This window comes from Elephas maximus, chromosome 6, assembly GCF_024166365.1.
Source record: "Elephas maximus indicus isolate mEleMax1 chromosome 6, mEleMax1 primary haplotype, whole genome shotgun sequence".
Taxonomy (NCBI): domain Eukaryota; kingdom Metazoa; phylum Chordata; class Mammalia; order Proboscidea; family Elephantidae; genus Elephas; species Elephas maximus.
In genome coordinates this window covers 113386688-113401948 of record NC_064824.1, presented here as the reverse complement: position 1 = coordinate 113401948, position 15261 = coordinate 113386688, and the positions used below count along the sequence as shown (strand labels likewise).

The window sequence follows — 15261 nt, the reverse complement described above, 5'->3', positions numbered from 1 at the left end:
AAGCACTTGGCATAGGAATGGACAGTAATTCAGGATATTCAAATGAGTAAGTAAAGTTACTTCAGCCTTCAGTATGGATTGCACTTCAACATAAAGAAAACTAAAATTCTCACAATTGGACTAATAAGCAACATCATGATGAATGGAGAAAAGATTGAGATTGTCAAGGATTTCATTTCACTTGGATCCACAATCAACAGCCATGGAAGCAGCAGTCAAGAATCAGAAGACGTATTGCATTGGGCAAATCAGCTGCAAAGGACCTCTTTAAAGTGTTAGAAAGTGAAGATGCCACCTTGAGGACTAAGGTGTGCTTGACTGAAGCCATGGTGATTTCAATCGCCTCATATACATGTGAAAGCTAGACAATGTATAAGGAAGACCGGAAGAAGAATTGAAGCCTTTGAATTGTGGTGTTGGAGAAGAATATTGAATATGCCATGGACTACGAAAAGAATGACCAAATCTGTCTTGGAAGAAGGACGTACAACCAGAATGCTCCTTGGAAGCAAGAATGACGAGACTGCATCTCACATACTTTGGACATGTTATTAGGAGGGATCAGTGACTGGAGAAGGATATCATGCTTGGTAGAGGGTTCACAAAAAAGCAGAAGACCCTCAGCTAGAAGGACTGACACAGTGGCTGCAATAGTGGGTACAAGCATAGCATCAATTGTGAGGATGGTGCAGGGCCGGGCAGTGTTTCATTCTGTTGTGCATAGGGTTGCTACGAATCAGCATCGACTCGACAACACCTAACAATAACAACAAAGTAAAGTTATAGAACACGGTAGAATTTGATTCCTAATATTGAAGAAATCAAGTCTCTTTTTCTATTAGTAACCAATAAGGTAAACTAACATATTTTCCAACTTCTACTAAGGAGGATAGATGATTTTTAGAACAATGTGTTGTGCTAAAATTTTATTTCCTTCGTAGTTAAAAATGCGAATCACATTGGATTGTGATCAGTAATATGCCATTCTATTTTATCTGAATTAATTGGCGGCAAGGAAAAATATGCACTGCACATTGTCTTAGTTATCTATATGTTATATGCTGTAACAAATACCACAAGTGGGTGGCTTTAACAAACAGAAATTTATTTTCCCAGAGTTTCTCACAGAAGTCCAAATTCAGGGCACTGGCACTAGGGGAAGGCTTTCTCCCTCTCTGTCCACTCTAGGGGAAGGTCCTTGTCTCTTTTCAGCTTCTGTTCCTAGGTTTGCTGGTGATTATGTGGCGTGTGCCTTCTCTGTTTGCGCTTCCTAGCTTGTTTGATCTGTTCTTTTATATATCAAAAAAGGTTGATTTAAGATACACCCTACACGAATACTGCTTCATTCACATAACAAAGAAAACCCATTCCTGGAAACAACCTAGATGCCCATCAACAGAGGAATGGATAAACAAACTGAGGTACATACACACAATGGAGTACCACACAACGATAAAGAACAATGATGAATCTGCAAAACATCTCACAACATGGATAAATCCGGAGGGCATCACGCTGAGTGAAATAAGTCAATCACAAAAGGACAAATATTGTATGAGACCATTACTACAAAAACTCTTGAAAAGGTTTATACACAAAAAGAAACAATTTTTGATTGTTATGGGGGGGCGGTTAGGAAAACTTAGGTAATAGATAAGTGGAAACTTTGGTGAAGGGTAAGACAGTGCACAGTACTGGGGAAGCCAGCACAACCTGTACAAGGCAAGGTCACGGAAGCTCCATAGACACACCCAAATTCCCTGAGGGACCAAATTGCTGGGCTGAGGGCTGTGGGGACCGTGGTCTCAGGAAACATCTAGCTTAATTGGTATAACATAGTTTATACAGAAAATGTTCTACACTGTGCTTTGGGATCTTAAAAGCTTGTGAGCAGCCGTCTAAGATACTCCACTGGTCTCACCCCTTTGGGAGCAAGGAAGAATGAAGAAAACTAAAGACACAAGGAAAAGATTAATCCAAAGAGCTAATGGACCACAACTAACACGGCCTCCACCAGACTGAGTCCAGCACAACTAGGTAGTGCCTGGTTACCACCACTGACTGCTCTGATAGGGGTTGCAATAGAGTGTCCCAGACAGAGCTGGAGAGAAATGTAGAACAAAATTCTAACTCACAAAAAAAGACCAGACTTAATGGTCTGGCAGAGACTGGAGAAAGCCTGACAGTATGGTCCCCAAACACCATGTTAGCTCAGTAATGAGGTCAATCCTGAGGTTCACCCTTTATCCAAAGATTAGACAGGCCCATAAAACAAAATGAGACTAAAGGGGCACACCAGCCCACGGGCAAGGATTAGAAAGAAGGTAGGAGGGAACAGGAAAGCTAGTAATAGGGAGCCCAAGGTAGATAAGGGAGAGTGTTGACATGGGGTTGTAGTCTTGTTAACTGATGTAATAAAACATATGTGTAGTAACTGTTTAATGAGAAGCTAGTTTGTTCTGTAAACCTTCAGCTAAAGTAAAATAAAATAAAATAAAAAAGAAAACTCATTCCCAAATGGGATTATAGCCCCAAGTGTAGAGGTTAGGATTTACAACACATATTTTTTTTGTGTGGTGTAGGGGGGGGGGTCACAGTTCAATCCATAGCACACATTTTTGTTTTGGTTAAGGCTGGAAAATTAAGTTGATCACCTAGAAATATAAATTACACATAAGGATGATTAGGTAGCATTCTGCTCCCAGGGCAAAACACTGTAAAAGGCGTTCTTTTCAGAGAAACACGCTTGCCCTTATTTTGTAAGATCCCCTTCATTCAAGCACCCCCAAACTCAGAAAGAGCCTTAACTATATGAAACAAAAACCCAGTTATAAATCACCACATTATCCTATGTATTAAGCTATAAAAAAAATACAGTGGATTAAATCATTTCAACTGCCTAGATGGACTGATGCACAACCTGTCCTTCTATAAGACCAAAAGCTTACAACACATTATATCCCTGCCAACCGATTCTTATAATGGAATTCTATTGTAGAAGTGTGTCTTAAATTGAACAAAACAATCCTTAGGCACCCCTGTGACATAACAAATGTAAAGCACTTCAAAATGTTAAAAGCGCTATGCAAATGTTATATACTGATGAGCTGAACTGAAATACAGACTATGAGAGAAAGAGAGTATGTTTTCTTCTACATGCATTCACTCTACAAATGCTAAATTGGAGCAGGGATGGTATATCCCTTACTCTTTTCTCAAGTTAATACTCATTCCTTTCTTCACATCTAACTTTAACCCCTTACTATAAAAACAAGCCTCCAGTTACTCTATGGACATACTTTCCATTACAGTTTTTCTTTTCATTTTTGCCCAATCTTGACCTATAATTTGTTTTGGTTTTATCATCTGTCAAGATCTATTATTGCCTCTTTAGGTTATCCACTATTGCTTTTCTAATTTTATGACTGAACAATTTTTCAGAACACCGTTTATAAAAAATAATTTTTATGCTTTTACTTGGCAATTTCTGAAAATCTTATTTTTGTTTCCCCAAAGAGTATTAAATTTCAATTAATAACATAAAACTAAAAATACACCTCAAATGTATTAACTGAAAAATCAAATTGTGTTCTTTCAGCTTCACGTAGCATATTGTCATTCATAGCCACAATTCTGCTATCAGGAGCGGGGTGGCAATCTCATTGATGTAGCTTCAAATATATATGTGACAATGTAGTATTAAATGTAAAAACTTTGCTTTGTCAGTAATTGAAGCAGATTTTTTCCAAAGAAATGTAAGAGACAGGTGTAAAGTAACGGGATGTCAACTTCACTCAGATGCTTTTTCAAATGGATTGACAATTTTAAATGATTAATTTGGAGCTTTTCGACAGCCACAGAAAGAAGCCTATTAAGTGTAAAACAAGTTAGTCACAGGACTTCACAAAGTGATTTCTGTTCTAGGGAAGTGAGATGTGATGATTCATGTAAAGAACCTCCTCAAAAATTAATTAATTTGATACATTTTCTTGTAACTTTTTATTCAGGATGAGCCAAGCTCTGGGATGGATCCTAAGTCGAAACGGCATCTCTGGAGGATCATTGCAGAAGAAGTACAGAACAAATGTTCCGTCATCCTCACTTCTCACAGGTAAACTGAGGATGGGAAATTTCAAACCAAATAACACAAACAATTGTATGATAATATATGGGAAAAGGTAATTCTGTGTAATGTTTATAGGTAGTGAATGCCCACAATTTTATTAAAATATATTGTTTCTAGTAGTAGTAAGGCACATTTCATAGTGGAATTCAGCTGCTATAGGGTCGTTATTGTTGTTAATAGGTGCTGCGGAGTCAATTCTTACTCATAGCGACCCCATGTGATGGAGTAGAACTGCCCTACAAAGTGTTCTTGACTGTAATCTTTAAGGAAGATATAAATTCATCAAGTCTTTCTCCCACAGAGCTGATGGGTGTGTTAGAACCACTAACATTTTTGTTGGCAGCCAAGTCCTTAACTGGGATACAGGGCCTAAGCAGTCTGTTGAAAAACAAATTTCTCATGAATTACAGCCTTCTTAACTCATCTCTGACCCCCTGTTGCCTGTCAAATAAAGTTCACAATCCAATCCTTAAGCTTAGTATGCAAGGCCTTCCATTATCTGGCTTCATCTAAGTGTCCAGTCTTTTTTTCCCATGACACCCATTAGTTAATCTAAATGACTTGTGGTTTCACATACACATGCTCTCCTTTCCTATATGTTCGGGAGCCAATCATTTAATTCTTCTTAACTCTTATATGGACAGGATTATACTGAAAATCTTCTCCCATTATCATAGTCCATGAAATTAGAGATTATATAATCAACTACAGATTAAAAAAACCAACTGGATATGAGCCAAGAGGTGTAATGAAAAAAGATTGGTATTATTTGGAATTTTTTTTTTAGGAAACATAGGTCTTAAGTCAAAGCTTGAAATAAGTGCTCAGTTTGAGCATTCCAGGGGAGAGAGATGGCATCAAGTATGTCATATTGAGAAGAAAGCAATAATCTAACTTTATCTGAAGACATTTAATTTATATGGAAATTTTTTGTTGCTGTTCTCCTTCAAGGGCAAGTCATTTTAAGGAACTAAAACAGTATTACTAAAGTACAATAATGAAACAGCTAAGCTTAAGATCATGTACTGAAGCCCAATTTTCTGTGCCTCAAATGCTAACGAGACTCTCTGCTCTGTCTTTCAGCATGGAAGAATGTGAAGCGCTCTGTACCAGGCTCGCCATCATGGTGAATGGAAGGTTCCAATGCATTGGGTCTTTGCAACACATAAAGAGCAGGTGAAGAACGATATGTTGTTTAACACATAGTGTTGGGCGAGAAATCTAATGGCACTATAATCCTCTTCAAGTATTATGTATTGCAATATAGAAGAGCTATTTATTGACTTATCTTAAACTTAATTTTTTTTTTTTTTACTAGAGTTCGATGTATTTTGAGTTAATAACCCAACAACTTAGAAGGCCTAAAGCGAAAAAAAAAAAAAAAATTATTCTACAACTAAAACACTCTCAAGAAGCAGTTTCAAGAATTTACTCAAGAACAAACTTGAGCCTTGACAAGTACATGAAGTCCTCAGTTTTTCTAGCATGTGTATTTGCCATTTGCACAGGCTTTCAGCAAACTAACATTTTCACCATATTGAAAACCTTTTAATCAATAATAGAGAGAATGGCATAAAGATGCTATGAATATCAAATTAAAATTAAATTAATAGCTTGTATTTGACCAGAGTTTATATGCATTTATACATATGCACGTTAACCTCCAAACTTTAAGATGTTGCTTTTTACTTTTATTTGTACAACAGTTTTGCTTTCTTATAAGGTAATATTAACCAAGATAAGAAAAAAGATGAAAGAGGATCCTACAGGTTGCTCATAGGAAGACTGTCATTACTTGTTTATAAATTCTATTCTTGGTGCTAACGGTTAGCTGGCATATTGATTTATTATTTATTTTTTAAAAATTTCAACGACATTAACCTTTACTGTTGACACCAAATCCCCAGTGACCTGTCCCTCAAGACCGTGCTTACTTTAAATTATAACATATTTAACCCCCCAAATTGACATCAATTGCCAAATCGTGGATGTCAAAGAAAGTCAAGATTTTATGTTCTCTTTCTAACAGAGCTTTTGCCCAAAGAGTATAACTCTATATAGTGGTAGAAATAAATAAAAAATTATGGCACTGTACTATTTCCGGTTTGTAATATGCTCTGATCTTTTATGGCAAAATGACAGTCTTTATATAAGAAAAGGGATTGTAATGGTCAGCTTGGGTCCTGTTTCATTACCTAGAATTCCAGGGGAGCTATTTCAACACAATGTAACTCATATCATATTTTGCACTTTTTCTTTCTAGGTTTGGACGAGGATTTACTGTCAAAGTTCACTTGAAGAATAATGAAGTGAGCATGGAAGCCCTTACAAGGTTCATGAGGCTGCATTTTCCAAAAACATACTTAAAAGTGAGTAGGATATCATCCCGCCATTTATCTTGATTGGATTTAGTAGTCATAATCTAATATCATAGTGGATGTTTGCCATTTTCAAGTCTATCATAGCTTTATTATTAATCTTCATATATTTATTAGTCTAAGACACATGAGATACTATGAAGCATACTTAGCATGAACAAATAGAACCTTCAAATTAATTATATGTATTAGCTATTTAAAATTAACATAGTCCTTTCGCATAGATGTATTCATTTCTTCCTCACGAAGGTGTTATGACCATCTGTAATGCTTTTCAAGTTGTATATATTTACTGGAGCCTTGATTGTGCAGTGTTTAAGCACTCAGTGGCTAACCAGAAGAGCAGCAGTTCGAATCCACCAGCCACTCCTTGGAAACCCTATGGGTCAGTTCTACTCTGTCCTATGGGGTCGCTTTGAGTCGAAATTGACTCTGTGGTAATAAGTTTTTTTGGGTATACATTTACGAATGAGCACTGGTGGTGCAGAGGTTAAAGTGCTCAGCCACTAACTGAAGGGTTGGCGATTCGAAATCCACCAGCCAGCCTCTCTGCAGGAGAAAGATGTGGAGTCTACTTCCATAAAGATTTACAGCCTTGGAAACCTTAGAGGGCAGTTCTACTCTGTGCTCTAGGGTCACTATGAGTCGGATTCAACTCAATGGCAGCGGGTTTGGGTTTTTTTTTAATATATATCTGCAGGATGGACATGCACACACATATATGTGCACATATATCTCACATAGTACATACTTAAAATAAATGTACTTGACAGAAAAAAAAAGGTCACATCAATAACATCTTTGATGTACAAGTAATTTGTAGAAAATGATTGTAGCAACTGAATGATTTTAAAAAGAAGTTGGAAAGACTTGGGCTGAGGTCCAGCTTTGCTGTGTGATTTCCAGCAAGACATTTAAAGTCTCTGAGCCTCATTTTTCTCATTTGTATAATAGGAATAATAACATCTACTTCACAAGATTGGTGTGAAAACTAAATAAACTAAAGGTCCATAAAGATACTTCATAAACTGTAATGCACAATATTAACGTGAAGTGATCTTAGAGAACAAACTGGAATACCTTTTTAAAAACAATTCTTTATCTCTACAAAATACCTTTGCCTTGGACTCCCCAAGGCATGGCTAGCCTCTCCAAGAAATAGTTTTTATGATTCTTATCAAAGCCCATTTTCTATCATCTAAATTAAAATCAAATTTAAAAATTAAAGGTCTCCTTGCTTGCACAAGTTGCATTCACCGTAATGTTTTTTGTTTTAGTGAACGTCTGGATTGAAATCTGTGTTTATTCACTGAGCGATAAGATTACATGCTCCTTTGGTCTGTTCCTCATGAGACTGGTGCTCTACAAGGCAAATGCAGTGATGATAAAGTTTGATTTCTCTCTAAACAGGCTATTACTCACAAGTCTGTGGTGGTTTCTAGGCCTCTAGAAAGAAATAGCAAAACAACAATTTGGGAGTAAAAATAATCTGTCACAGTGATAGACTGCAATGCAAAAACTAGTCCATGGGAGAGGCAAGGCAATGTGAAAAAGGCGAGGAGGGGGGTTTCCAGTAAGGAGAAGCCTTGAATACCAGGATGAGACACTGGGTCTAAGTCTGATCCGTAATAGGCTGCAGGAGTAGAAAACATCCAGATTAAAGTAGTGTTTATGAATGGTTATTCTAGCTGCTTTGTGCCAGTATATGAGTGTATACAGTTTCTAGGTTTGTGAAGATGTGGTGCAGTAATTCAGATATGGAATGATGAGAGTCAAGTTAACAATCTTGTTGGTGGAAGTAGAGAGGGGAGTTTCAATTTGAGAATTATTTTAGAAGGAAGGTCCTGGCTGATGCAAACAGTTAAGGGCTTGACTACTAGCCAAAAGGTTGATGGTTTGAATCCACTGAAAGGCACCTCCAAAGACAGGCCTGCTGATCTGCTTTGGGAGGGTCACAGCCTTGAAAACCCCATGGAACAGTTCTACTTTGCACACATGGTATCGTGCAATGGCAAGTAACATCAATAACATCTTAGAGCCCTAGAGGTGTAGTGGTTAAGAGCTCAGCTGCTAACCAAAAGGTCGGCAGTTAGAATCCACCAGCCACTCCTTAGAAACCCTATGGGGCAGTTCTACGCGCTATCCCATAGGGTCTCTATGAGTGGAACTCAACTCAATGGCAATGGGTTTGGTTTTTGGTTTTAGAGGAAACGAAAAGGGTATGGTTTATGGTAACTGATTAGATATGCAGAAGAACAAGATGTTAAAGATACTCCAAGGAGATAAGAATAGATTACTAGGTAGATGGTGATACTATTGACTAAAATAAATTGGAAAGAATTTTAGTGAGTTGACATTGAGAAAGAATGAGACATTATTTGAATGAGGTTTCTCCTAGATTATGCTCTTGAAATCTGGTGTGTTTAGCCAATATACACTGAGCAGCTAATTCCTAGCATTCTAAAACAATTTTAACATTAAGTTGAAATGTCTAGAAGTGATCTCTGAAAAAACTCATGTGAGTGAGAGTAATCTAACAAATGAAATACCATTCCACAATTATTTATTTTTTTTCCAAGTAAGATGATAATGACTTTCTAAGTGTGCACAAATGTAGAACACTTTGGAATTTTCATTAGCTTTTTAATTTGTTTTCTCTTTGACATTCATAAAATTTTTCATCTTGTCTTTGCAAGCTATAAGCTTCAAAACATACCCATTACTTACACTGTAGCATCATTTCCAGTGGAACGAATTTCAGTATTTTCCTTAGCTCTTGGTAACGTTATACCTAGTCAAGCCAGTATTATCTGACGTTGCAAAATAAATATCTTTTTTCCTTGGTTTCCCACAGGATCAGCACCTTAGCATGCTAGAGTATCACGTACCAGTCACAGCAGGAGGAGTAGCAAACATTTTTGATCTTCTAGAAACCAACAAGACTGCCTTAAATATCACAAATTTCTTAGTGAGTCAGACCACACTAGAAGAGGTAAGATGGATACTGTAATCTATGTATGCAGGTAGTCCCTGCCTTACAACGGGGCTCTATTACAACAACTCCTGCGTCAATTGGTTCTAACGTTAAGTCGAATACCTTTTTTTTTTTTTAGTTTTCACTGTTATTGCCTTTTATTATCAGTATCTTTATAAATCTGATCTTTAAACATCTGCATATCTGCCAGTGAACATCTAAGAATGCTAACATTAGCACATTACATGTTGCAACATTATATTTAGTACATGTTCCTAAAGATAAGACGTACAGAAAAAACCCAGACAGTCGTTAAGTGTGGTTCACCATACCTCGAATCCACTATAAGTCAGGGACTGCCCATACAATGTCACATATTAATTACTATACATCATCCTGGTTATTTCTTTTTAATGATATTCAATTTGTCACTGAAGCAATATCTAATCTCGTATCTGTAAAATTTCGCAAAGAGCTTATTTTATTTTCAACTGCATTTTGGGCTTCAAAAGGAGATATGAAAAGCATTAACTTTTTTAATGAAGAGATGAATACGTTTCCATTCTACATGACATCTCTATCCCTCAGGTTATATATATGTGGAAAACAAAAAATATTATCGTCCATAAAACAAACAGCTGGTAATGTTTTTCTTGCTTTCCCCTTGGTAGGCTCCTAAAAGAACTATTTCTGTTGATTGGCTTCCTGGATTAGGGTGGGATGGGAGTATCTAGAGGGAATTTTGTGCCAGGTCTTTAGATTTGCTCAATTCAGTCAATTACGGAGGCAAATGCAGAATTCTTTTGTTGTATTTGAAATCATCTGTCTTAATTGCATTTATAGTCATAACTAGAAGCTTCATAGGTCTTCCTTTGTCACCTTTGCACTCTTTTAATTTTGTACAACTCAACCACCCTACATACAGGACGTTTGCATCCATCATTGGAATGACTCTGAAAGTGAGGCTGTTGGGGTCTCCAACTATGAGTCAGTGTATGGTGCTGCATCAAATGGGCAATTTTTTGATGGGGGTTTTAGGAATTTTAATAGGGGCTTTAGACAATTATGGCTTTGTGACACTGAAAATTTAGTGGCCATGTTAAAGTTCCTGTCCTTTCATAGCTAACAGGTTTTGACTTGTGACCAACCACCAGTGCCATGCCTAGCATAAAACAGGGCCTCAATAAATCTTTCTTGGATGAATCTGTGATTAACAGACATAACAATTTTAAGAAAAGTAATGAAGGTCGGCCTGTGAAACAACTGGCTTACTGAATGTAATGTTAATATGGGCTTTCTGTACAAATTTTATTTTAGTGCATTAACTCTTGAAACTAGTGAAATTTCTGTCAACATTGTCATACAAACATTTGATAAGAGTAGAGCTTGGGTTTCTTGTTTATACTTGATAGATGTATCGATTTAGGCAATATAGATATAGATATGTGGCTATGGATATTTAACTATAAAATGGAGCCCTAGTTAAGAGTGGTTAAGAGCTCTGTGACTAATCAAAAGGTCAGCAGTTCAAATCCAACAGCCGCTCCTTGGAAACCCTATGGGGCAGTTCTCCTCTCTCCTGTAGAGTCGCTGTGAATCAGAATCAACTCGACTGCAATAGGTTTGGGTTTTTTTGGTTTAGATTTATGTTATGATTATAAACATAGTCATAGCCACAGCCATAGACAGAGATATGATTTTCAAACCCCAGTTAAATCTGAATATCTGAAAGAAGGACTCCTATTGGGAATGTGCATATGCACCCACCCTCTGCCATCTAGTCAATCCTGACTCACAGCGACCCCATAGGCTTTCCAACGCTGTAAATCTCCACAGAAGCAGACTACCACATCTTTCTCCTGTGGAGCTGCTGGTGGTTTCAAACCGCCAACCATCTGGTTAACAGTCAATCGCTTTAACCACTGAGCCACCAGGGCTCCTTTATATGTGTCCACCATGCTCCTATAAAGTCCAGCTTTCTTACTTGCTCTTGCACTGTGTATGCATGTGCATCAGTTAATCTTATTTCTTCCTTTGACTTACCAAGCACTAACTGCTTTATTTTCATTGAAAAATCAGGTTTTCATCAACTTTGCCAAAGATCAAAAGTCTTATGAAGCTGCTGATGTCAGTAGCGACGATTCCACTATAAGTGTTGACTCACAGGATGATCGAATCGAGTCTTAGCGCCTCCCGGAAACTCAATCTCATCAAACGGCCAGTGGCTTCCTTTTGAGGAAGAGCCACAGAAGATACCATTTCTTCAATATTTCTTAATTTTTAAGTATTGTATTGTATGGAAAGTTACAATTGTGTAAGACTAGCAAGTAACGATAAATGGAAAGTTTTCTTTCTAAGGTCAGTAAGTGTTGCTGCTCAATCGAGTTCCTGTATACCCAACACTGTGAGCATGTTAATATATTTGCTGGATTCTTATGCAAAGGTGATACCACCTAAAGATGAATGTTTTAATTTATTGCTTTCAATAAAAAGACAGTTTAAAAGGCATGGTGATTAATAGTTGACAAGTGAAAGTGAAAAAGAAAAGTAAGGCAGTATGGGATAGTAGATAGTAAACAAACAAAATAATTTATTTAAAAAAAATAACAGAATGAGCCTCATCATGAATACATGACTGTACTGTGATGTGTCAAGCCTTAAGAGCCAGATTGTCATTGGCAGTAAGCAGTAGCCACAAGGCCTACAATTTATATGCATGTCATTTTCAGTACTTGTAAATACTTGGGGGTATAATATACCCCAAAATGCACCTTTCTACAAGAACCCAGAGCAGTTTACCCTGGTGGTAGACAGAACTCAGATTCCTTCCTGTCATGCCTTGGCCAATAGTAAGGCACAGGGCGGAGCAAGAAGCCGTTCCTCTTCAGAGACAATGGGTGTCAGCTGGGCAGATACTAACCCTGAAAACTGATAGAGGATTCATGTGCAGGCAACATTTTTAAAAGCTCTTACAGAAACCCTCATATTCCAGGTCTCTTCCAGGGAGACATTTCCTGGGGAGGAAAAAAGAATATGAAGGTAATGTTCAGCTAATTACCTGGGTTGATCCAGAATCATGTATATGGCGATGGGATAAAAAAATAGACATTCTTAATAATGCCAAATTATATGGTCCTCATGGAAAGTGCTTTATGTAATATTTGTGTGTGTATTGTATGTTTGTGAGTGTGCATGTGTGTATCTATAAAAGTTTGCCAGCTTTGGCATGACTGTTTCTGTTTCAAAAGTCAATAAACTCAGCGTTTAGAAAAAAACAATTGATGAAGTCATTTAATTTGTTAGGGAAGAGCCAGGAACCTAAAAATGAGAGCAAGGTGCTCCACAAGGTCCCATGGGATCTGGCTCCTGCTTACTTCATTTACTTGATTCTCCTCTTTGCTCTTTAGGATTTAGTCATGCTGGCCTCTTTTCAATACTTCCAGTGGGCTGAACTCCTACCCATAGTAATTACATCTTTACTTGTTGCTGTTAGTTGCTGTCAAAAAAAAAAACTCTATGTACAACAGAACAAAACGTTGGTACTGCACCATCTTCATGATTGTTGGTATGTTCGAGTCCACTGCTGTTGCCACTGCGTGGCTTCCAATCTAGGGGGTTCAGCTTCCAGCACTGTTTTGGACAATATTCTGTTGTGATCCATTTGGTTTTCACTGGCTAATTTTCAGAAGTAGATCACCAGGCCTTCCTGCCTAATTCGTCTTAGTCTGAAGCTCTGCTGAAATCTGCCCATGGGTGACCCTGCTGGTATTTGAAATACCGGTGGCCTAGCTTCCAGTGCCATAGCAATATGCAAGCCGCCATGGTAAACAAACTGACAGACAGGTGGTGGCCATCTTTTTTAGAGTGTTTAATACTTCTCTCCCTCATTAGACTTGAAGCTCTATAAAGACAGAAGATCTATTTTGATCTTCCTAGATCTCCACTCAGTTCTTGGCACACAGACTAGGTGCCGAATAAATATTTGTTGGTTTAATAAATGAATGAATAAGTAAGTGAGAAACAAAAGAGAAGTTGGCATGGTTGATATGGAAACCAAACATCCGTATTCTGTTTCAATCTCTGAAGCGCCGGGGGAGTTTCCCATGAGGTAAGTTATTCGTGGAGAAGAAAAAGAAAAGTTAATATTTGATTCCACATTACAGACATCACAGTGAATCTACTGGGAGGGAAGATTCTGATATCTTCTTTGGAATTAGAATTCTAATGTTTTGCTTTTGTACATTTCTGCACATATATTCCTCTTTGTCTTTTTTGTCCGTAAGAATGTACTATCAAATCTCTTCATGGAACCCTTTAACATATAAGTGAGGAACACACATGAAAAATTATTTGAACTCATATCCATTTTTGCTTCTCTGCAGTAGAGAAAGTGTGTTGAGAACTCCCAGTTCTCCCAGGACTGCCTCCACTCTGGATAAAACGTGTTAAATCTGCTTTTTTTTTTTTTTTTTCTTTTATGGGTAACCTGAATTGCCTCTGAGGATTGTGGCAATTTTCACTTCAGCTAGAAAAACCCAATCTTCATAATATTAAGACAAGTGCACAAAATCAGAACAGAAAAAATGTGCTCTCTGCCAGATTGATCCACTTTTCGCCTTGGAGATTACAACCCGCCTATAAGGGCAACAAATGCCAACTTACTCAAGGATGTGGGTGACGGAGCAGGCTTGTGTCCTCTTACTTCCACCTGTCCCTACGAACCTAGATTCTTTGTTAATTTAAGCTTTTCAACATACATTTTTAAGTAATAGCAAACTAAAAGAAAATGGGGAGTCCCTGGTGGTACAAATGATTAGCAGGTTTGGCTGCTGAGAGGTTAGAGGTTCAAGTCCATGAAGAGGTACCTCGGAAGAAGGGCTTGGTGATATACTCCTGAAAATTCAGCGGTCGAAAACCCTGTAGAGTACAGTTCTACTCAGACACACATGGGGTTGCCATGAGTCAGAATCAACGGCAACTGGTAACTGGTAAAAGGAAAGGATATTTCCTTTGGCATCATTTGTTACAAGGTTAATCTTATTCCCTTGCTTGTAAACCCCAAATGACTTTCCATAATCTATAGAACTGGAAACTCTTTAACTGGTGCTCAGTGTATTTCATACTCTGGCCCCCACCACTTCCACTTTTCTCCGCTGTCTAGTCTATGCTCCAACTGCGATGAATTTCTTGCTATTTCTTATTTGGATCAGATCCTTTCTCAATTCTGTGCCACTTTGCTCACACTACTTTTTCCTTGTGGAAGCCCTCTTCGCCACTCCCGCTTGGCTTTTATCTGGCAACTTTTATTCATCTCCTCAAGTTTATATGTCTTCTCTTTAAGGAGACCTTCCCAAAGAGCCTCAGGCAGAGTTAATTGTTCTATCCTTTGTTACAAATGCATTTTATGCTTGTCTCTGGAGAAGCATGCTCATGATGGATTGTAATTTATCCCTGTACATGGCTCTTTTTTTTTTTTTAATGGCTCTATCTCCAAAAAAAAAAAAAATCTCCCTAATACACTCTAAATTCCTTAAGAGCAGTGGCCTATTTTTTATTCATCATTATATTTCTTGTATCCAGCACAATATCAACATGAAGGACCAATCGAGCGTTTCCATTTCCATAAGTTTTGCTTTAACTTTTTTTTTTGCAATTATGTTTGTTTTAGTTCTAGAAGATTAGCTATTAAAGTTTAAAGATAATTGTTAGGGGGAAAATGTGCAGATGACCAGCATTTTAAGTTAAAATGTTGATTCTCTATAAAGCATGCTTCATTCATATAC

General features: G+C 37.5%; 1 protein-coding gene across 1 annotated transcript in view; it reads left to right on the top strand.

Annotated features, from left to right (window-relative positions):
- The window catches only part of ABCA12 (ATP binding cassette subfamily A member 12), a 189743-nt gene extending 178069 nt beyond the window's left edge, over positions 1 to 11674 (top strand). Inside the window, exons 49-53 of the mRNA XM_049888086.1 lie at positions 4008 to 4111; positions 5210 to 5302; positions 6390 to 6495; positions 9359 to 9496; positions 11558 to 11674. Of these exons, the coding sequence (XP_049744043.1) occupies positions 4008 to 4111; positions 5210 to 5302; positions 6390 to 6495; positions 9359 to 9496; positions 11558 to 11665 (549 nt within the window). The 3' untranslated portion in view covers positions 11666 to 11674. The remainder of the gene's footprint in view (positions 1 to 4007; positions 4112 to 5209; positions 5303 to 6389; positions 6496 to 9358; positions 9497 to 11557) is intronic.
- The last annotated feature ends 3587 nt before the right edge of the window (positions 11675 to 15261 follow it).